At 53.4% G+C, this 20823-nt stretch overlaps 1 protein-coding gene across 4 annotated transcripts in view; it reads right to left on the bottom strand.

The window, feature by feature from the left end:
• Gse1 (Gse1 coiled-coil protein) overlaps positions 1-20823 on the bottom strand; it is a 336446-nt gene that overhangs the window by 86037 nt on the left and 229586 nt on the right. The window contains exon 1 of one of the 4 annotated variants that reach the window (XM_050165180.1): positions 1030-2718. The exons of 2 other annotated variants lie outside the window; for them this stretch is intronic. In XM_050165180.1, the coding sequence (XP_050021137.1) occupies positions 1030-1066 (37 nt within the window). In that variant the 5' untranslated portion in view covers positions 1067-2718. Of the gene's footprint in view, positions 1-1029; positions 2719-20823 lie in introns of those variants that run through there. One more of the 4 variants, XM_050165182.1, reaches the window with a different exon arrangement.

Here is a 20823-nt window from a genome sequence, read left to right as displayed (position 1 = left end):
ATCCTGCAGGCGAAATTAATACCACTATCCCCCTCTTCCATGTAACCCTTCATCTCTGCTATATTAACTCAGTGACAGCCTGTGCCCTAGGTCAGGGCAACCAAGGCCAGCTCCCTGGAGCTGAGTCCAGCCCAGGCTGGTTCTTGGCTCACATCTCCTCTTCTGCGAGGACTCCAGAGCGATGGGGGCCTGCCAAGAGCCTCAGGACCCAGAGAACACACAAGAAAAAAAAAAAAAAGGCAACGTTAACCCAACACCCAGCCACGTGCACCTTTCCCTAGCAAAACTATTCCGAAATAATCTGCAGGGAACAGCAGATCATATCAAGCACGAGGACCCCCTGACCCCTACTCCTACAGCACCCCAACACCTCTGCATCTCACAGATGCCCTAACTTCAACAGAAACAGTGTGCCAGGGCTCAGGGAAAGAAGGAAATAAAAATCCAGCTCATTCTTAGAACAAGCGGCCACACGCAGCCCAGCCCTCCCGACCTGCGGTCACGTGGAGTCGGACCCGGGGGTAACCGAGGGGGAAGACACCCGGAGGGCCGGGTTCCCACGCCCGCCTGCTCGCCCTGGGCTCGCTCTCCTGCTTCCCTCGCGCCCGCGTGCAAGTATCTTAAGGGTGGAGGGGCTCCCCAGCTCTCCCGCGGTGGCCCCCGAAACTGAAAGTTGCAGGGCAGCGGCTGTCAGCGCGCACCGAGGCGCAGGAAACAGGAAGCCGCGCGCGCTGCGGCCGCGGCCCCTCCCGGCCTCGCACAACAAAACCTTCCAGGGAATCGGGAGGGGGCGGCAGGGCCAAGGGGGCCCCCCAGGTCGCCGCCCGCGGGAAAGTAACTTCACACCCGCGCGATCGCGCCCTGGGCTCAGCGCCGCCGGCTCCGCGCAGACAAAAGGAGCGAGACGCGCACCGGGCCGGGCGCCCCACGCGGCAGCGCGCACGGAGCGGGCAGCCGAGCCGCGCGCCCCTGTGCGCCCCTACGCGCCCTGGCCTGGAGACCCGAGGACCCGGCGCACCATTCGCTTACCTGGTAAGTAATAGAGAGGCGGCTTCAGTCCAAACATGGCTCAGGTTAGAATTCCATAGTGGCCAGAGAGGGACGAAGAAGGAAATGAGGGAAAAAAAATTCAAGCCCAGCAATGAAACAAAACCAGTGTCCAAGCCACGGCACTCAAAAATGTCCAAAACAATAAAATAAAGGCAAAGATGCAATCCCCCGAGCGCTGGGGGTAGAAACCAGTTTGTGTGTTTTTTCCTTTCCCCTCTCCAAGAAGATCAAAGGCTGTCTCTCAGTCCAGCGCCCGGGCAGGTTCGGCCACCTCGGCCCGAGCAGATCCACAGTGAGGTAATTGACCAAGGAAGGGCCGGAGCCTCCACAGCGGACCGGCGTCTTCGCCGCGTGTGTATTTTCTGCCTTTTGGACTTGAGATGCAAATTAAAAAAAAAGGAGGGGGAGCTGGTGGAGGGAAGAGGGCGGGAGAGCAGAAGAGGAGAGAGAAAAATAAAGGGGGGGGCGGTGAGGGTGATGAAATTGGGGGGTTAAGGTCTTCAGGGATTACTCATTGGAAAGAAAAAGAGACAGGAGAGAGAGAGAGGGAAAGGGAGAGAAAAAAAGCACCCCCTAAGACGTGCGAACAGCAATCTCGCCTCCATTCAGCCATTTGAATGTCAAGGGCGAGGGTCAAGAGACCTGTTTCCAACAGGGTTTCACGTTCAGAACCAGAAGGGAAAAGGAAGGGGGGCGGCGGGAGGGGGCATCTGGTTGCCAAGGAGAAATCGGCTTTGTTTTCGTTTCCCCTTAGCTACTGGGTGAGGAGGGGCGGGGTGCAGAGAGGAGGAGGGGGCGCTCGGCAGGGGTGCTGGGGGTGGAGAAAATTAATACCCAAACAGCCAAGAAGTACCGAGGGGCAGATTTCGCCTAGTCAATAGGAGAGGCGGCGGCGACAAACAAGTCTTGGGCTAGGGACGCTAGCGAGGGCAGGCTCCCCTCCCCCCTCGCCACCAGCACCCCCCCTTTTTGGTTATCTCCCCGCCCGGCGTCCCACCACTGACTCAGACGGAGGGGGTGGGGAGGAGGGAGAGGAGGAGGAGGAACTCGCGGGGGCGCAGCCGGCAGGATCAGGAGAGCGGGAGGCAAGAGCGCGCGGCGGTGGAGAGCCCCTCGATCAATTTTCATGCAAGAATCATTATCGGTAAATTGGAAAGCTGGCTGCCTGACAGCAGATTTGTCTCTCCTAATGAAAGCGAAAGGGAAGGGGCTCAGCGGCGGGCGGCTCCTTCCGTCTGCGCTGCGTCCTCCCGGAGCTCCCGGCTGCGCGCCGCGGTGACGAAGAGTCCCACTTGCGACCTGCCCGTGCGCGGCCGCAGAGCCTTACAGACCAGACCCACCGCCGAGGGCCAGCAGCGGATGCTCCCGCTTCGGATTGCACGATTCTCCCCTCTGTTCGGGAGCGGGCCGTTTGCAAACAGTGGGCGGCTGCGGGCGCCGCGGGGCCCCCCTCTGGCTGCCCAACTCCGCGCTCTGGCCGCCGGCCCGCCCTCGCTCCTCCCCACCCACGTCTGACAGCTGCGGGAGCCGGGAGCACGACCCCCCCCCCACGACCGTGCCCCGGGGAGGCCGGGCCGCCCTTTGTGCAGCCCGCTGGGGGCTGTGGAGACCGCGCCCGGAGAGCTAGGGACGGCGGTTGGCCTCTCTTTCCTTTCCTCCCCCCCCCCCCCCCCACGACCTACCCCTTAAAAAATCCCTGTTGCAAGTGTAATCAAATGCTTGATACCATCTCCCACACTCTTCTGCACCCGGGCATTATCAGATCCGGGAAGGCATGCTTCCAGGCAAACAGACCTAATAAATGCTATTACTGGGACTCTGCAAGCCCCGGCTGCACCATAGTAACGAGAGCCCGGCTAATTTGGTTTAAGCAAACGACCGACTGCACTGAGCGTGAGTGTGGCGCATGTATCTCCCCTCCCCAGCCGCCGTGCGTTCACACCAGCTCAAGAAGGCCCCAAGTGATAATTCCCCAAATCGAAGGGGAAAAAACCCTGCCGCCAAACCACATCCTGTGCGCTCATTGTCCAGCCCAGCGATTTTAAAGAGACAGCATCCATTTACCCACACACCAGCCCCTTCTACTAAACGCACGCGGCAAAGCAAGAAGCGACCATTTGTTTTTCAAGTCCTTTTACTGAAGCTCTCCCCCACCGCAGTGGCGCAACTTACTGGGATCCTAACTCGGTGACACTAAAGGTCACCTTTTGACCCCAGATCCTCAAGTCCTAGCCCGCAGGTACGCACAGCAGGCGCATGGTCGTGCCAGGCGGGAGTTTCTGCCACGGCTCTCTGATCTCGGCACCCATCACGGGTCTCCAACCAGTGTCCCCAAGATCCTAATAAACTCGGTGGCTTCAGATGACAGCCAAACTTGAGGGCACTTTGAGGGAGGTGGGGACCCAGTGTGCCTTCTGACTCTGGCTGCACGACCTCTGCGGCCCCGAGGAGGGCGCTGCAGTGGGCCTCTGACCGCTCTGCCCCACGTGACCCCAGAGGTCAAGCCGGGCCCTAGGCTGCGGCCCTTTGTTTGTTTTCAAGGGGGGGGGGGGTGGGCTGCCTGTAAGGTGAGGACACACAGGCGGGGCTGGAGTGTCTAGGGCCACCACCTCCATCACCTGCCTGCACGATTCAGGGAGTTCTGGATGGTAGAAGAGGGACCAGATGCCCCCTACACACATACACCCCGCCCTGACCTCTCAAAAGTACTTAGGGGGAAAAATAAAGACTATTTTTAAAAGACCCTAAACTATCAGTTTCTGTTGTCACTCTTTTATTGGTTTTTAATTCTCCGGGATTACGGGAACAACAGTAGTAATTAATACGAAACCTTCCTCCACTGTATATGCTAATGGCAGGAGCCATAAAAATTAATTTGCAAACATGTCATTACACAATAGCTATACAGGCAATAAACCTGTAATTATGGGCCAATCACAGGCAGGGTACAGAGGGAGGATGCTCCCCCAATAGGCTGGGCACCCCCCTCCTTTCCCTGCTAAAAGTAGAGGAAGTCATTCTGAAAGGAGCCATCCTTGGAGCCACCTGTGGAGAAAGAGCTGTCCAGACTGGAGTCCAAACTGCCCGGCTTATGTGCCAGCTCCTCGGGCCAGTGGGGACTCATAGGGGACAGGGGAGGCCTGGGAGAGTGCCGGGCCAGGGAAGAACAGGCACAGAGGAGCCCCACTGTGGTGGGCCAGCTGCACCTAACATCCCTGTATCACTGTGCCTCCTCAAAGACAAACCTCTCTCCTAATAAGAATTCCAATGCCTGCATCCAATTATCGAGACCGTGCGGGCCAAGCCCTAATTGCTTAGAGCCGCACCCTGGGGAAGGAGGCTAGCTGTGTGCTGTTACTGATAGCCTGGCTCCTTTGCCCGAGCCTGGAAGCTCAAAGTAGGTTAGTAATAGGAACTTCTGGAGGGTGGAACACTCTGCACTCTGCTGGGGGAGAGTGGACATCCCACAGCCCTCCCCAAAAACCTGGTGCCCAAACAGCCAAGAATACAAAGCCCCCTCCCGCCCCTAGCAGTCAGCTCAGTGCTGGCTGTCTTTGAATGGTTGGGTTGTTTGACTAATGTGGCTGAACAGGGTAGCTGGCTGCACTTTCTCTTTCCCACTGGCCCCTGAGGCTTTGCTGTGGTGGGTGGACCCCATCACTACAGCCATTCATATCCCAGGGGGAGCCAGCCCTCCATCAGGCATGTCTGTGGCCTCCTTCAGATGGGACACGAGCCCAGTGTTCCCACCACAAACCATGTGGGCACACCATCACCAGCTGTGGGTGTCTGGATAAGGCTATTGCCTCCCTGGGTTTACCCCAGAAGGTTTCTGTGCAAGGAAAAGTGGTCCTTGACTATCTCTGTCCCTCTCTTCTCCCAGAGTCTGCTGAGCCAGTATCCCCTCTCTTTTTAATGTGTGGAGGGGTTGATGAAGAAGAGGCAGCAATGGGGAGGCTGGACCATGCAGAAACCATCCTTCCTCTGGGCCTTTTGAGAGGCAAGGACACCACAGGCCATTCTTCCTCTTAGCTCCAGAGAAACACCACCCTGAAAGCCACCCAAGATCAGGAAGAGAGGTGCTTACAACATCACCCCCCCCCATTTGTCAATAGGAAAGAAGGTAGGGGTCCAGGCCACCCTGAGAAGATGCATGAAACCAGGAGGTCCCCATTCTGAAGATGAAGCACCCACGCTAGCTGCCCCTTCAACACGGAGCCCCCCCCCCACTCCCTCTAGCAGGGCTACTCTTGCAAGGGCTCAGATACAGCCCAGCCAGTCCCAGTCAGCTGAAACACAGTAAAAATAGATTCTCCCACATGCTAAGGCAGGCAGCTCCCTGCCAGCTGTGCCCATCACCCGTCATGTGCCATGCCCCCCAGGCCAGGAGGCCAGCTTGCCTCCCTGAGGAGGTGCACAGAAGGAGCCCTCATGCCATATACTCTAGGAAAGAGCGGAGCCTGGAGTACCAAGGCTGCATGGTTCCTAGGACATGCTGGATCCTCCAGATGCCCACCTGTCCCCCTTAGCATGGTGGTGAGGCAGCAGGCACTTCCTAAGAGCTCAGTCTGGGCCAGGCGCTGCTCCGACTGCTCTTCATAGGTGACCCAGCGAATCCTTTGGGCCATCTTCAACAACTCAGAGCTCGTAGATGGCTAGAACTAGGGTTTGAGCCTTGGAGGCCTGTGTACCCTGTCTCCTCATCTGAAAGTTGGGGTGGATCACTCATACATGCCAGGAGAAGACCGGATGTGGGTGCTTCCAGCACCTGGCCTGCTCGGGGACTCCACAGACAGCTTGATGACTCCCCAGGCTATGGAACAATGGAGACACCAGCAGCAGTGAAAGACGGTCTCAGTAGGTTCAGCTCTGTCCCCCTTGCTCTTCAGTGGCTTTGTCAGCATTTGGGGGACTTGCCCACCCCCACCAGATGGACACATCGTCTTGTGACTTTGCAATGCTTAATGCTAAGCACCAGGGGTGTGAGGTCAGCTGCCCAAGGGCACAAAGGGACTGGTGACACTGGTTTCTCCCTCAGGCTCTGGTCCTCAGGTGACAGCAAGCCCCTGAGATAAGTAAGTCCAAGATTGTGAGAGAAAGGTCTGTGCTCACAGCTGGCTGTGACAGCTGTGTGTTTGGGATTGTTTCCTTCTTTGTGAGAGGTGTCTATTTTCACGCCTTCTCCCCTGACCAGGTGTTGCCCATCTTGGGGGTCTCACAAAAATTCTGGGGTCCAAGCCTGGTCCTGCCCTGTGCAGTGGGTTAAATGGTGGCCTGCCAAAGACCTGGCCAGGTACCCGGGCCTGCGACCTGCTTCCAAAGAAGTCTGAGCAGGTTTGATGAAGTTTAGGATCCTTCCTGAGTACTGGGGTGACCCATGGAGAGGGCCAGGTGAGGAGAAACCTACCATTTGGGAAACTAAAGCAGAAAGAAGTAAGGAACACCCAGCTGACTACAGAGACTGGCAAGACTTGGAAAGGGGAGGAGCTGCGCCATCCCAACACTGGAGGCAGAGGCAGGAAGATCACTGCAGATTGAGACTAGCCTGGTCCGAACCATAGACTCTTCCAGGGCTACATACTGAGATTTTTACCAAACATACAACACACACACACCCCGACACACAAACACACACCCTGACACGCACACACACAATCACCGAACACCAAAAAGAGGAGAGTATAAATAGAGCGAATCAGGAGAGAAGCCATGTGAGGCCAGAGACAGAAGCAGGAGTGATGGAGCCACAGCTATTGAAAGCTGCAGCCCCAGGCACTGGAGAAGTTGAAGCACCTCCTGCAGCCTCCAGAGGGAGCAGAGCAGGTGACTCTGACCTGACTTCAGCCACTGGACAGTCAGAAAGTCTCTGGCTTCACAGAGGTCACTCGGTTTGTGGTGATTCATTACCATAGCTCCAGGGGCCTCATCTCTCTGGTCCCCTCTGTAACAGTGATCTGCTCCTGTTAGCCTGCCCCCAGAGGGGCTCAGGTCAGCTGGCTTGTATCAGGTCCTGGGCGGGGAGTGTCAGGAATCCTACAGCAGCCTGGCCCCCAGAAACCAACAACAACCCCATGGGACCTGAGGCTTTCTAGCGTCATGGCTACCCTCCTGGTTTCAAATGGTGACACACATGTCTAGTGGGTTTTGGGAACAGTCATGGCCCAAGGCCATCAGCTTGGCCATCTGCCTCAGAGACAGATCGCCTTCCTGAGGCTCCACCCAAGAGCACAGGCTCTGGTTCCTGGAGGCTCCATTAGGTCCAGGACACCAGTGACCTTTCCTTCCAACCTCCCCAAATTGTGGGACCTAGTTCAAGGCAAGAGAAGGAGATGGAAAGCCTGGCTTGCCATGTCAGGCCTGGCTAGGAGAGATGTCCCACGTGAGCCTGTGCTTGCTCTTTCTGGGGGTGCATGGGCTTGAACCCAGTACTGAAGATAGCAGCACCCCCATCAGCTCTTCCACAGTGACCATAGCAAAGGCCCCTGCCCCACCCCTTCTCAGCTGTCCATCACACAGACACATGCTTACTGTCAGGTAACAAGTGTCCCCCCAAGTGAGGCCTTCAGGATGACTCTGACAGTGTCTCCGGCACAACCCAGCTGTCCCCTTAGCAGACATCAGCTCCTTTCCCAGCTCCGGTCACATACTTCAGCTCTAAGAAGACAGACTCATCACTGCCAGAAGAGTAAACCTGTCTGTCTTCATTCTCCCCATTCCTCCCACGAGATGCTAAGGCCAGAGAAGTCAAATGGCCCTAAGTCACAAAGTCCAGAAAAGGAAATCCACAGATTAGACCCTACACAGAGTGACAGCCAGCCAGGTAGGGCCTCTTCCTCTCCCAGAAGCGCATTTGAGGTTTAAGGTATTTATCTCTGTGTCTATGTGCATGCCATGGCATGTGTGTGGAGGTTAGAGGGCAGTTTGCCAGGGTTGGTTCTCTCCTTCTACAGTGTGGGTCCTGGGGATCTAACTCAGGACATCAGAACTAGCAGCGAGCACTCTGCCTGCTGAGCCAGCTTGCCAACCCTATTTGATTTTTATTGACTGAACTGTTTCATTTTTGCAGTGCGAGGTCAGGCCCCTGGACTCTTCTTGTTAGTTGGCTCTGTTTCGGCCTTGACTTCCTCTTTGATCTTGGAACCAGCAACAAGATTTTCCCCTAAAACTTCTTGAGTCAAGATTTTGCCTTGTATTTTGGGCCAACCTTGAAACCTGGATTCTTCTGGTAAGACCTCCACGGCAGCCACCACATCTAGATAAAAATCTTTTCTTTGTTGTTGTCTTTTTAAAAAATCATTTATTTTTATTGTGTGTGCACTGGTGTTTTGCCTGCATGTGTATCTGTGTGAAGGCGTTGGAACTCCTGGAGCTGGAGTTACAGACAGGAGTGAGCTGCTATGTGGTGTTGGGAATTGAACTCAGGTCCTCTAGAGGAGCAGCCTGTGCTCTTAACCACTGAGCCATCTTTCCAGCCCCTTGTCTTGTTTTTATTTGTTGTTATTTTTGTTTTGAGAAAGGGTCTTACTATGTAGTCCTAGATGGTCTTTAACTCAGAGAGGTTTGCCTGCCTTTCTTTTTTTTTTTCTTTTTTTGAGACAGAGCCTCTCAGGATAGGATGACAGCTGTATACTTGGTTTATGAAGTGCTAGAGATGGTACCCAACCTTTGTGCAGGACTGGTAAACACTCTAACAACTGAGCCACACCCCCAGCTCCAACCCTCTGTTAAAAAAAAAAAAAACAGCAGAAAACAGTTATTGCCAGATGGTGGTGGCACATGCCTTTAATCCCAGCACTCAAGAGACAGAGGCAGGTGGATCTCTGAGTTTGAGGTCGGTCTGGTCTACAGAGTGAGTTCCAGGCCAGCCAGAGCCATTCTGTCTCAAAACCAAACAAACAAACAAACAGCCATATATGTTTCACTTTTTTGCTTGTTTTATGTATAAATGTTTGCATGTATGTGCAACAGGTGTATGCAATGCTCTTAGTGGCCAGAAGAGGGCACTGGATCCGCTGAACTAGAGTTACAGGCAGTTGTGAGGCACTATATGGGTGCTGGAAACTTGACCTCGGTCTTACGCAAGAGCTGAAAGTGCTCTTAACCTCTGAGCCAATTCTCCAGCCATCAAACCCCGTTTAAATGTAGCACTATCCAAGCTGGACTTCTTGGTGCCTCAGGCCCTTTAATCCTACCACTTGGGAGGGTGAAGCAGATTCGATTGGGCTTCAGAGTGAGCTGAGGTCAGTTTGGGAAACTTAGTGAAGTTCTGTCTCACAATAAAAAGTAAAAATAAAAAGTAAAAAGAAGGCAGGGAAGTGGTGGTGCATGCCTTTAATCCCAGCACTGGGGAGACAGAGACAGGTGGATCTCTGTGAGTTCAAGGCCAGCCTAGTCTACAAGCTCCAAAGCTACAGAGAAACCCTGTCTCAAAACAAAACAAACAAAAACAAATAATAAAAAAAAGTAAAAAGAGGGCTGAGGACACAGCTCAGTGGTTAGCACTTGTTTACCTTGTACAAAGCCCTAGATTCAATCCCTAATACTATACAATCAATGAATGAATACTCGAATCACTGAACCAATTAAAAAGAAAATCCACAAAGGAGAAGCAACATGTGTGAGGAAGGGGGAAGGGATCCACTGCTCCCCTCCACCACTCTGTGGAGCTGAGTCTAACTTCCCATCTATGGCCTGGGCTTTCAGGAAGTCGCCAAAAGTCTGGGCAAAGGGCCCAATCCCCATGGTGCTCCATGGGGACTGGCCAGCTGCAGGGCTTATCTTTGGAAGTGGCCCTCTGCTGTCTCACATCTTGGACTTCCTGGCCACATCGAGACCTCACAGCTCTGGTCAGGTAATGTTGTGCTTCAACATAGCCTAGAAAGGAGCTGTTGGAGCCCCAACAGGTAACCTGCAGAGGGCACAGGTAGACAGCCTCCCCTGTCCTGGCTTTTTGTCCTTTCGCTCTGCCTCCTACCCTAGGTCAACCTACTAGGTTTTCTTCTCACCAGAGGGCTTCTCTATCACCAGTCTGTGGCTGTTCAATGGGAGAGGCCTGTCACTCACACAAGCCAGCAGTGATGCATACCACGCAGTTCTCTGGCCCCCCAAGGCATGGTTCCTACAGGCTGGCTCCTACTAGGCCCTGCTTCTCATAATGCGGGGCAGGAAAAGAAAGTCAGGCACACAGCCCCTCCACACCTCAAAACCAAAGCCACTGAGTCACCTTGTCAATTCTCTAGCTTGTCAAGTGGCCACAGGGCCTGTCTATCCTGGGCTGGCCCTCCTGGATACAAGGGTCCTGGACACTTCCCTAGCCTGGGATGTCTCCTGGGGACAGCCCTTGCATTCTGCCTCGGGCACTGTAGGGCTCTCAGATGTCAAGCGACAGCCTCAGTTGTGACAGTCAATGTGTCCCCTGGCAGGACCACCTTGGAGAACACAGCTGCAGGTTGAGAATCACTTCCTTAAGTCCCAGATAGGAACTGGAATCACTTAAGGCCTGGTTCACCTCCGGTTACCGACCTCAGACAGCACTTGGTCTCTTCTACCCCTGGAGGTACCAAACTGGGGGCTCAGTCCTCCAATGCAACCGATTCTTCCCATTTGGATAAAATCGGTGGTTTCTGGTGGGAAACTTCACAGGAGGAGGCCAGCTCCTGAGTGCCCAGCCACCAGAAAAAGCCCTATCCAGGCCAGACATTGGACCATGAGACTCAGTCTCACTAGATAAAGAGGCAAAGCCAGCCAGGCTCCGATTCTGGCCTGGACACTTGTCCCAAGTCCATATCCAGGGCTCCTGGGTGAACTATCCCAGAATTGCCTCTGTTCCCCACCAGGTGTAGGACACAGCTGGATGCCAAGGAGCAGATGGGCTGAGGGGAGGAAGCCAGGCTCCAGCAGCCTTCTTGCCCCACCCCAGAGACTGTGGCTCTGGCCTTCTTGTGCTTTCTGTATCTTCTGTAGGTCACGTCAACCAAATGATCAGAGGGCTTTCCAGCTTGGCACGTCCAGGCTTCAGACATACAGACATGCCATCTGCTTATCTTGGCATTTAAGAACCAGACCGGGCTTCCGAAGAAAAGGCTGCCCTGTGCTGCTTGCTTCTCCTTTGCCTGTAGACCCGAGGGTGGCTCTCCCACTTCCTGCACCCTGGCCCAGCCCTGTTCGCTCAGAAGTGTTAGAAAGCAGAAGCAGAAGTCAGCTGGTGGGGGAGTTACTGAGCAGACCCTGAACCCTGGACTGCATAGGAAGACCCTGTCTCAACAACAGCTTAGCAGGTGAGAAAGGCCGGTGAGCTAGCCCAGCCAACAGAGTGCTGGCCTGGCACTCCTGAAGCCCTGAGTTCCATTCCCTACTACAAAAACAGGTTGCAGGGGTGCATACCTGTAATGCTAGGACTTGGGAGTTGAAGGGGGAGTAATCAGGAGCTCAAGGTCATCCTCAGCTACTAAGTTCAAGGCTAACCTATGCTAGACCCTGTTGGGAGAAAATAGAAAAAAAAGAAGAAGAAGAAGCATGGTGTTGGGGGTGTACACCTGTAGTTCCAGGGCTTGGGAGGCTGGACAGAGGATCACTGCAAGTTGGAGATTATGTTTGGTTACACAGTGAGTTCCATGCCAGCCTGAATGAGACCCTGTCTCAAACAAACCCAAATAAATAAGAAAATGAAGCATGTAACTTAAAAATTAATAATAAAAGGCCCCGTGTCCTGTGCTTTGAATTGTTTAAAAAATTTTTTTTCAGGGGCTGGAGGGATAGCTCAGCAGCTAAGAGTTCCTACTGCTCTTCCGGAGGACCTGCACCCAGGGTGGGTGGCTCACAACTGTGTAACTCCAGCTCCAAGAGATCTGATGCCCTCTTCTGGTTTCCGAGGGTACTGCACTCATGTGCACATACCTACATCATACAGATGCACACATAATTTGTTTGTATTATAAGAACCTATTATAAGAACATAATAGGTTCTTACTATGTAGCTTTGGCTATCTAAAACTCATTCTGTAGATTAGGCTGTCCTGGGACTCACAGAGATCCACCTGCGTCTGTCTCCGAGTGCTGGGATTAAAGGTATGTACCACCAGGCCTAACTAGACAGCGTTTTTTAAAAAATTGCCTCAGCCGGGAGGTGGTGGTGCATGCCTTTAATCCCAGCACTCAGGAGGCAGAGGCAGGCGGATCTCTGTGAGTTCGAGGCTAGAGCAAGTTCCAGGACAGGCTCCAAAGCTACAGAGAAACCCTGTCTCGAAAAAAACATTTGAAAAAAAAAAAAAAAAACCCTGCCAGGCGGTGATGGCATACACCTTTAATCCCAGCTCTCAGGAGGCAGAGGCAGGCTGAACTCTAAGTTCAAGGCCAGCTTGGTCTACTAGCAAGTTCCAGGACAGTCAGTGCTACACAGAGAAACCCTCTGTCTTGAAAAACCAAAACTGTAAGAAATAAAAATCTTTTGAAAAAAAATTCTTCAAATGACACTCAAGGCTGACCTCTGACCTCATATATACAAGCATAAATATACACACAGACACATACCAAGGTTCCTCAAACAGCAGCTGGTTAGACGGCTCAGGCATGGGTAAAGAAAGCTGTGTCTAAGCCAAGACAACCTGAATTCCGTCCCCAGACCCCACATGGTGGAAGGAGGGAACCTTCTAGCTCACACAAGTTGTCCTCTGACCTATACACACACACATACACCCAGTGTCACACATAATAAACAAATAAATAAATAATAAATAAAATTTTAAAATGTTCCTCAGGGCCTGGAGAGATGGCTTCGTGGTTAAGAGCACTGGCTGCTCTTCCAGAGGATCCAGGTTCAATTCCTACCGCCCTAGACAGCTCACAGCTGTCTGTAATTCAAGTTCCAGGGGATCTGACGCCCTCACACAGACATGCAGGCAAAACACTAATGCACATGAAATAAAAAGTAGTAATAATAATAATAAAAAGTTCCTCAAATACACCGGCCACATGGTCAGACAACCTGGCTGTAAAATCAAGTGTCCTAATTTAGGACTGAGCGTCAACAGCAGTCAGCCAAAGCAGGTCTAGAGCTAGCTCTCTGAGGGGCCAGGGTGATGAGCCCCGTTAGTTGCCCAAGGCAGTCAGCAGAGAGGGGAGTGTGGCTGACAGACTGCAGCTTATCCATCCCCTATGACACTCTGTGCAGAGACAAGACATAATGAAAAACCAGCCGAGGCCTGGAAATGGCCTGCACCACGGAGAAATACAGCACTCAGGCTGAGGCGGAAAGCCTTATCCTTCAGGCCAAAGCGAGCCCCCCCTGCCGCTATAATTTCAGCTCTCAGGCTTTATTAGGCCTCGTGGCCTCTTGCTCAAAGCCTCTGCCAGGAACTCTTTCTGTGGGGGCAATTTTGGTGCCTGCAATTAGCTGAACAGGCATGTTTGTCCCCGCTAAAGCACTCAATTGCAGGTATAATTAGGTTTCTTCACCCCTGAAATCTGCGGAGAGTGCCCGCCTCGACTAACTGCACCCACAATTAAGTGCTTACTGCATATGGCTGGAGCCGGGGAACGCGCACGTGGCTAATAGCGGGGACAGCAGACAAGTTTGCAAAAACAAGATGCTGCCACAGAAATCCAGCCTTTTTTGCATTTGTTGTTCAAACTGCTCTGTCCAGCTGGGAATAATGCGGAAAGACAAACACGCCAATTAGGCGAGGTCGGTACATAAATAAACCAGGCACTCCTTCATTAAGCCCCTTACAGGAGTGGGTGGGGCTGAGAGGGGACTCATGGGGGAGTCGGGAGCTGGGCCCAGTCCCCTGGATCTAAGTACCAGGTGTGTGTGTGGTGTGTCATGCTGGCCAAGATGGTGGACTTGGGGGGGGCCCTACCTACTTCAGTGAAAGGACATGGAGACTTGGGGGCTGGAAAGGAGCAAGTGGGAGATGGGAAATCACAGGCCCCAAGGGCAAGAGGGACATTACACTAGGAAAGGAAATGGCATTTTCTTCCTCCATGTCCAGAGAATGGCGGGGAGGGCCATAGCCTGCCTCTGTGCGGTAGAGCTTTGAGGGCTGGAGTTACAGATGGCCCTGAGTCACCATGTGGGGCTCTGAGCCTGCACAGCCTCCTGGAGAGCAGGTGTGCTCTTCCTGACCCCTCTTCCTACTCCTGCCACTGTGACCTCACTGGCACCGGAATCCCGGCACCCAGGAGGCAGAGGAAGGTGGATCTGTGAGTTCCAGGACAGCCAGGGCTACACAGAAACACCCTATCTCAAAAAGCCAAAATAAAGAAAGGAAGGAAGGAAGGAAGGAAGGAAGGAAGGAAGGAAGGAAGGAAGGAAGGAAGGAAGGAAGGAAAAGGAAAAAAAGATGGTGGTACCCAAACCAAGCCATCTACCCAGGTCTCTCTAAAATACCTTCAGCCAAGATGCTGGCCCTGGCCAGGCCCCCAGCTGCAGCCAGCTTATTTGTTTTTCTTTTTTTTTTTTTCTTCCAATTCAGAGTTTTTCTGTGAAACAGTCCTGGCTGTCCTGAAACTCACTCTATAGACCAGGCTAGCCTCGAACTCACAGAGATCTGCCTGCCTCTGCCTTCTGAGGGCTGGGATTAAAGGTGTGTGCCACCACTGCCCAGTCTGCAGTCAGGTTTTAAAAAGGAAAGGGCATGGGGCCTGATAGAAGGCAAGCCTCCACTGAGAGACAAGAGGCTGCTGGGATCGTACGTGACTTCTGTACACCCTGCTTCTAGACTCCCACCAAGTTGCCACATCGTCCTGAACAATAAACCTGACAGATAACAGGCCCCAGGCAGGCCTCAAAGAAAGCTTGCCTGCTTTTCCTCTTCTTATTCCTCTCCTCTTCCTCCCCTCTCCCACTAGTGGCAAAGCTTTGATAACAAAAAACCTATTATCTGGGCTGGAGAGATGGCTCAGCAGTTAAGAGCACTGGCTGTTCTTCCAGAGGACCTGGGTTCAACTCCCAGTCCCCACATAGCGACTGACAACCACCTGTAAGTTCCAGGGGACCCAGATGCCCTCTTCTGGCTTCCTCAGGCACCAGGCACAGCACAGGCACACAATTCAGGCAAAGCACTCGTGCACATAGAATAAGGAGAAGCTCCGTTGCCCATGACCCAGCCAAGTGGCCATAGAAGGCTCCAGAGTATATCCGCAACAGAGCAGAAAGATCACTGTCCCTTCTTTCGCCTTCGCCTTTGGGCCTGGGTCATCTGCTCTCAGTACAGCTACATATGAGAGAGGCTGGGACAGGAGGGTGGCCACCTAGAAGGTTGGTGACATGTTTCACAACAACCAGGAGACCTGGTCTCAGGAGCCTGTGTTCCTACTGAGGCCTGGCTCCCGTGTTCCACCTACGCTAGTGTTGCCAGTTGCTTTGTGCCCCAGTGCTACATTGGCTCTCCACAGGGCTCCTTCTTCCACCCAGGTCTGGATTAGGATAACACTCCCTGGGACCTATTCCAAATAGTCGTCCCCCCACAACTCTGCCCCTCACTCCTTACTCCAGTCTGTGTTTTAAATATTTATTTATTTATTATGTATACAATTTTATGTCTGTGTGTATGTCTGCAGGCCAGAAGAGGGCACCAGACCCCATGACAGATGGTTGTGAGCCACCATGTGGTTGCTGGGAATTGAACTCAGGACCTTTGGAAGAGCAGGCAATGCTCTTAACCTCTGAGCCATCTCTCCAGCCCCCTCCAGTCTGTGTTTTAACATTTAATCTCTGGTTTTACACTTACTGCTTTCTTTTTCTCCTTCATTATTTTTTTAAAAAAATGTGTGTCTCTGCATGTGTCTTTGTGGGTATGCGCACGTCAGTGCAGTGCCTGCAGAGACCAGAGAGGGCGCTGGATCGCCTGGAGCTGTAATTACTGGCAGGTCTTGAGCCACCTGGTTTGGATGCTGGGAATTGGACCCAGATGTTTTTGAGATGCTAGGCATGGTCATAAGGACTGGTGTGGGCAAGAGTGGAGCTGGCCTCTCCCCCCTACTCCATTGGGCTGGCCTGAGACTTGAGGCTCACCCACTGTCTCTGGTTCCCTTCTCACTCTCCTGGGGCTCTTGCCCCTCGAGCCCTTCCAAGACTTCCTCTGTCAATATCAGTCTTAAGTGACAGACAGTCCCTTTGCTTAGTCAGTACCCTAGTCATTCGCACCCGATCCATCCTTGGTGAGCCCCAGAGTCCTCCTTAACATCTCACTCCTGTCCCAGTGCCCCCCAGGTGGTTTGGAGACCACTCCTTCTCACAGCTAAAATGTCGCCAGATAGCCTTCAAAGCCATATATGGGCAGTAACTATCCTTGAGAGGGTCTGGGACCACACAAATCTGCCACGTGTGGCCTTTCTGTGCCTCAGTTTCCCTTCTGTGCTGAGTATAGAAGTGTGGAAGTTTCTAGGTCCCTGATGCTACAGGAAGGTCCTACTGTACCTGGTGGCTGACCCACAGCGGGATCCCAGGGGAGAGACAGGCTGCTTTGGGCTCAAAGGAGCCAGTAGCCCTACTGCACTTTGGCGCCATCTCTAAGGAATGAGTTGAGAGCCCCCCCCTCCCAAGGCCCTGGCTGAGTCCAGAAGTAGTCCTGCTGGTCTACCAGAGCCTCTGCAATTATATTCCTAGCGGCCCTTAGAGTATTCATCTTGGATGATTATAGCCCAAGCTGAGGCCTAGACTAGCGGGTGGTCAAGAAATGGCAGTCTGAAATACAGCGGGTTCCTAAGAAATGCCTGCCTGGAATACAGAAGCAACTTACTGAATGCACCTGGGGTAAGACCTGAGGTAATCTACAACGCTCCGTGACCTCTGACCCAGGGCCTGGGCATCAGAGAGCTGGTTGGGCGGCTCCCCCACTTCTCCTTTCACTAGCCACCCCGCCCCGCCTTATCAGCAGAGTCCCAGCCGGTAAGTTCTGTAAGCCCTGGGTGACAGTGGTTTTGCTTTCTTCTCCTTGTCTCTGGGAAGCCTGAGAAGAAGGCGACCTTTACCCCCTCCCCCTTCCATTCACTGGCACAAAGATTCCCGCAGTTCTGTGACCCTGTGGCCAAGCCAAGGAGAAGAAATGCCTAGGTTGGGATTGCTCCCGGACACCCTGAGGCTCCAGGGAACAGGTGGCCAAAGGGCTTGTTCTGACAAGGTGCAATCCTGGCTCTGAACTTGCTGGATCTCCATCGTGGCAACCACAGGAGACCAGGTTCAGAGGCACAGGCAGGCCTGATTCAGCTCCCCTAGTCTAGCCTGATTTCCCTGACTGAGATCCTGTGGGACAGAGCCTTGTTACAGTGTATGTACCATGGCCCCCAAAAGGAAGACTACAAAGAAAGAAACACAAAAGATGGACCTCCTCCCAACCTGCTGTGGTGGTGGTGGGGGACACCCTAAAGATGCTATGCTCAGTGAAACAGAGACAAGCCTGTGGGGTAGGTAAGTTGCCCCTAAAACAACACTCAGAATGGTCACAGGTTCAAGGCCAGCCTGGGTTACACATACAGCCTGGGCTACAGGGTGAAAACTTGTCTCAGAAAACAAAAACTGGGGCTGAGCTATAGCTCAGTTGGTAGATTGCTTGCCTAGCATAAAGGACACCCTGGCTTCCAATGAAAAAAAAAAAAAAATCACACAAGGTGGTAAGTGCCCGTGATTCTAGTACAGGGAAACGGAGGCAGAACTTCGGAAGTTCAAGGTCATCCTTGTTGACGTAGGTATTATAGTAAGTCTGAGGCCAGCTTGCCTAGGAGAGAACACATCTCAAAGACCAAAAATAAAACAACAAAGAATCCTCAACTCAGGAAACCCTGGATCACAGAAGCTGCTAGCGGAGGGGCTCGACCACGCCCACGTCCTAGCTAGCACCTTCCCTAACCAGCTAAACTCCCAGTGACAGCCCCAAGGCAGAGTGTGAGTGTAGAATTACTTCTTAAATTCCAGCACCTCGTCTGGGTCTCCTACCTAGAGCCTCCACTAATCTGCTAAACTCAGAAGCCCTTTCCCTCTAAAGTGTGTCCACCACATCCCAGCTTTAACACTCCGAGTGACCTGTGTTACCCAAGGGGCTGGTGTTTCCTCAGATCTGTTTCCCCGAGTCTGTCTATTGAACGGGAAAAAAACTGATATTAATCAGTGGGTGGTGATATTTCCCATAGTTCCAGAGCTGTGAGGAACACAAAGCCGAGGTGCAAACTACGTTACAACGTTCGCATAGACTTTGAATCGGAAGCTAAAGTCTCCGCAGGGCGAGTTAAACACTACCTGCCACTGACTGTCGTCCCCCTGAACATACATTCCCTCCAGCCACACCCCATGCCAAGCCAGGCACTGTTGTTGGAAGACCTCATTCAACCAGAAGCATTGTCTGCAGCTCAAGTTCTACTCCGTGGTGGGGCTGTTTATCCCCCATTATCCTTTTCCTGTCCTAGGTCCAGCACCTGGACCCTCCCTGAACCCATTGTCTTGGGACTCAGGGCCATCCGGTCTGTCTTAGGGGAGGACAAGGGAGCCCCCCTCCCTGTTTCCTCAGACTCCAAGTCTCTTGACCAAATAAACATAACCACACAAAAGACATTCAGGCCAGACCAGGAGCCATGAGGGGTAGGGGAGACCAGAAGGGCTGGCTGGGGGCCAAGGTCACAGAGCATTGTCTGAGAGGCCATGGGAGCCATCCCTGGTCTTTGAAAGGTAGAGCCACCCCAAATCTGTCTATTAGCAGAGGCCAGGCTGGGGCACCTGCATGTCCATCCTGGAGAGGAGGATGCCTTCTTTGGTCCCCTCCCTGACCCCATATATACACGATGCCACACCCTCCATGGAGCCTCTCATGTCCCTTGGGCACATTCTCTACAGATGAGGACCAACTGCAGCCCCATGAGGACATCCCTACATCCTCCCCCAGGCTCCCTGCTCCCACCACCACCTGCCCTTCTAGCCCCAGGATCCTTGGTTGGGGCCATGAATGTCACACTGGCAGATGGATTACCGTTCCCAGCACTGTCCCCAGGATAGACCATGGAAACAAGATCACTGTGGTCTCAGGGTCTCTGTTCTATACCTCCCAGGCACCCACAGAGGCCTGATGATGGCCTCACCCGCTCCCTGTGTGAGTGCCTACTGCTCTCTCATGGCCTCCTGGTACCCTCTTCCCAACAGGCATCTGCCCTGAAGTCCTCCACCTGGGCCTGACCTAGCCAGGCTATGTAGATAATCATGGAGACAGGATGCATGGTTACCCTAGAGCAGGAGGTGAAAGCAAACCCAGCAGCAACTTAGGCCCAAGTGGCTCAGCCAGGCATGGAGGGGAAGAGATAACCCTCTAGGTTAGAGAAGGCAGGGTAGCAGAGTGCCCCAGGATGAACTTTTGGGCTGAGGTGAGACCTCCGGGCGAAAACACCTTGTACCCAGAGCTGGATCCTTCCCAGCTCCACTCAAAAGAGGGAGTCAGCCAGGCTTGGTCGTGCACACCTTTAAACCCAGAACTTGAGAGACAGAGGGAAGTGGATCTCTGTGAGTTTGAGACCAGCTTTATCTACACAGTGAGTGCAGGGATAGACAGGGCTTTGTAGAGACCCTGTCTCAAAAGGCAAACCAAACCAAGCCAAATCAAAAAGGGGAGCCACTCTGGGGCTGTGATCATTCCCTCCATGTTGGATCTGTGAGCTAACCTGGCTGCTTTAGGAGACTTCAGAAGGGAACTTTCCATTTGAGTCTCAGATTTCACCGAGCACACTTTATCCCTAGGTCCTCGGTGCATTGCAGCCCTGGGTGGTGGTGGTGGGGCAGTTCGTTGGGTTGCCACCCATGATTGGATGCTAGTAGGGTTTCTGCAAGGGCTTGACTTCTCCAGGGAAAAATCTCAGAGGAAAAATGGCCCTCTTCACTGCTCTGGGCTGTGCTGCCTGCCCCTCCTGCCTGCTCAGCTACAAATCCTCCAGCGATGGCCTCTTTCCGACATTCCCAAAGCCCCCTCCGCCCCAGATGGCGCGTGCACTGGGCTCTGATAAGACAGCCTCTCTGGAGCGGATCCATTCACGCCCTTGCTCCCCGCGGCCTCCGGCTCTCATAATTCCTTTCTGATCTTACCCAGGGCACCCAGGCAGGCTGTGAGGCAGGCAGGATAATCCATTTTAGAGATTGATCAATATCACTAGGAGCCTTTTAAATGGTTCCATGGGCTTCAAGGAGCCAGGGCAGATGGCTGAGCTGGAAACCAAGGAGCCAGGGGGTGACGGGAGGGCAGGTGCTGCCAGTGTGCGTTTCCAGACAGCCCTCTCATTTCCAACTTTGAGTGTGGGTTTCAATTAAGGTAGGGAGGCTGAGTACATGCAGGCAGGTTGTGCAGTGCACCACAGATGAGGCAGTGAGGACCAGCAGGCTGTGCAGTGTACCAAGGGCAGGGCAGAGAGGACCAGCAGGGTGTGCAGTGCACCTAGGGTGGGGCAGAGAGGACCAGCAGGCTGTGCAGGGCACCTAGCAGAGAGGACCAGCAGGCTGTGCAGGGCACCTAGCAGAGAGGACCAGCAGGCTGGTGTGTAGCTGACTCATATATCTCAGCAGTACCTAGGCACCTACAGAAGGCCTTGTTCCACTCTAATTTGCACCAAGGATCTTATAGGACAACACTGGTTTGGCTCCAAGGGACAGAGCTATGCCTGGTAGTCAGTTGCCTGGCTCTGGGTTCCAGACACCTTGTCCTGTCTCTACCCCCGGCCCAGCTCACAGTCCCAATAGAGCCCTACCCACAAACAGGACCATCCCCACTTGCGCCGGTCATTGTATAGGAAGCCATGCTCAGCAGC

The sequence above is a fragment of the Alexandromys fortis genome, unplaced genomic scaffold (assembly GCF_014885135.2).
Source record: "Alexandromys fortis isolate MF-2015 unplaced genomic scaffold, M_Fortis_MF-2015_v1.1 scaffold_165, whole genome shotgun sequence".
NCBI classification, from domain to species: domain Eukaryota; kingdom Metazoa; phylum Chordata; class Mammalia; order Rodentia; family Cricetidae; genus Alexandromys; species Alexandromys fortis.
Note: the sequence above shows the minus strand (reverse complement) of the source record. Positions and strands in the feature narration are given on the sequence as shown.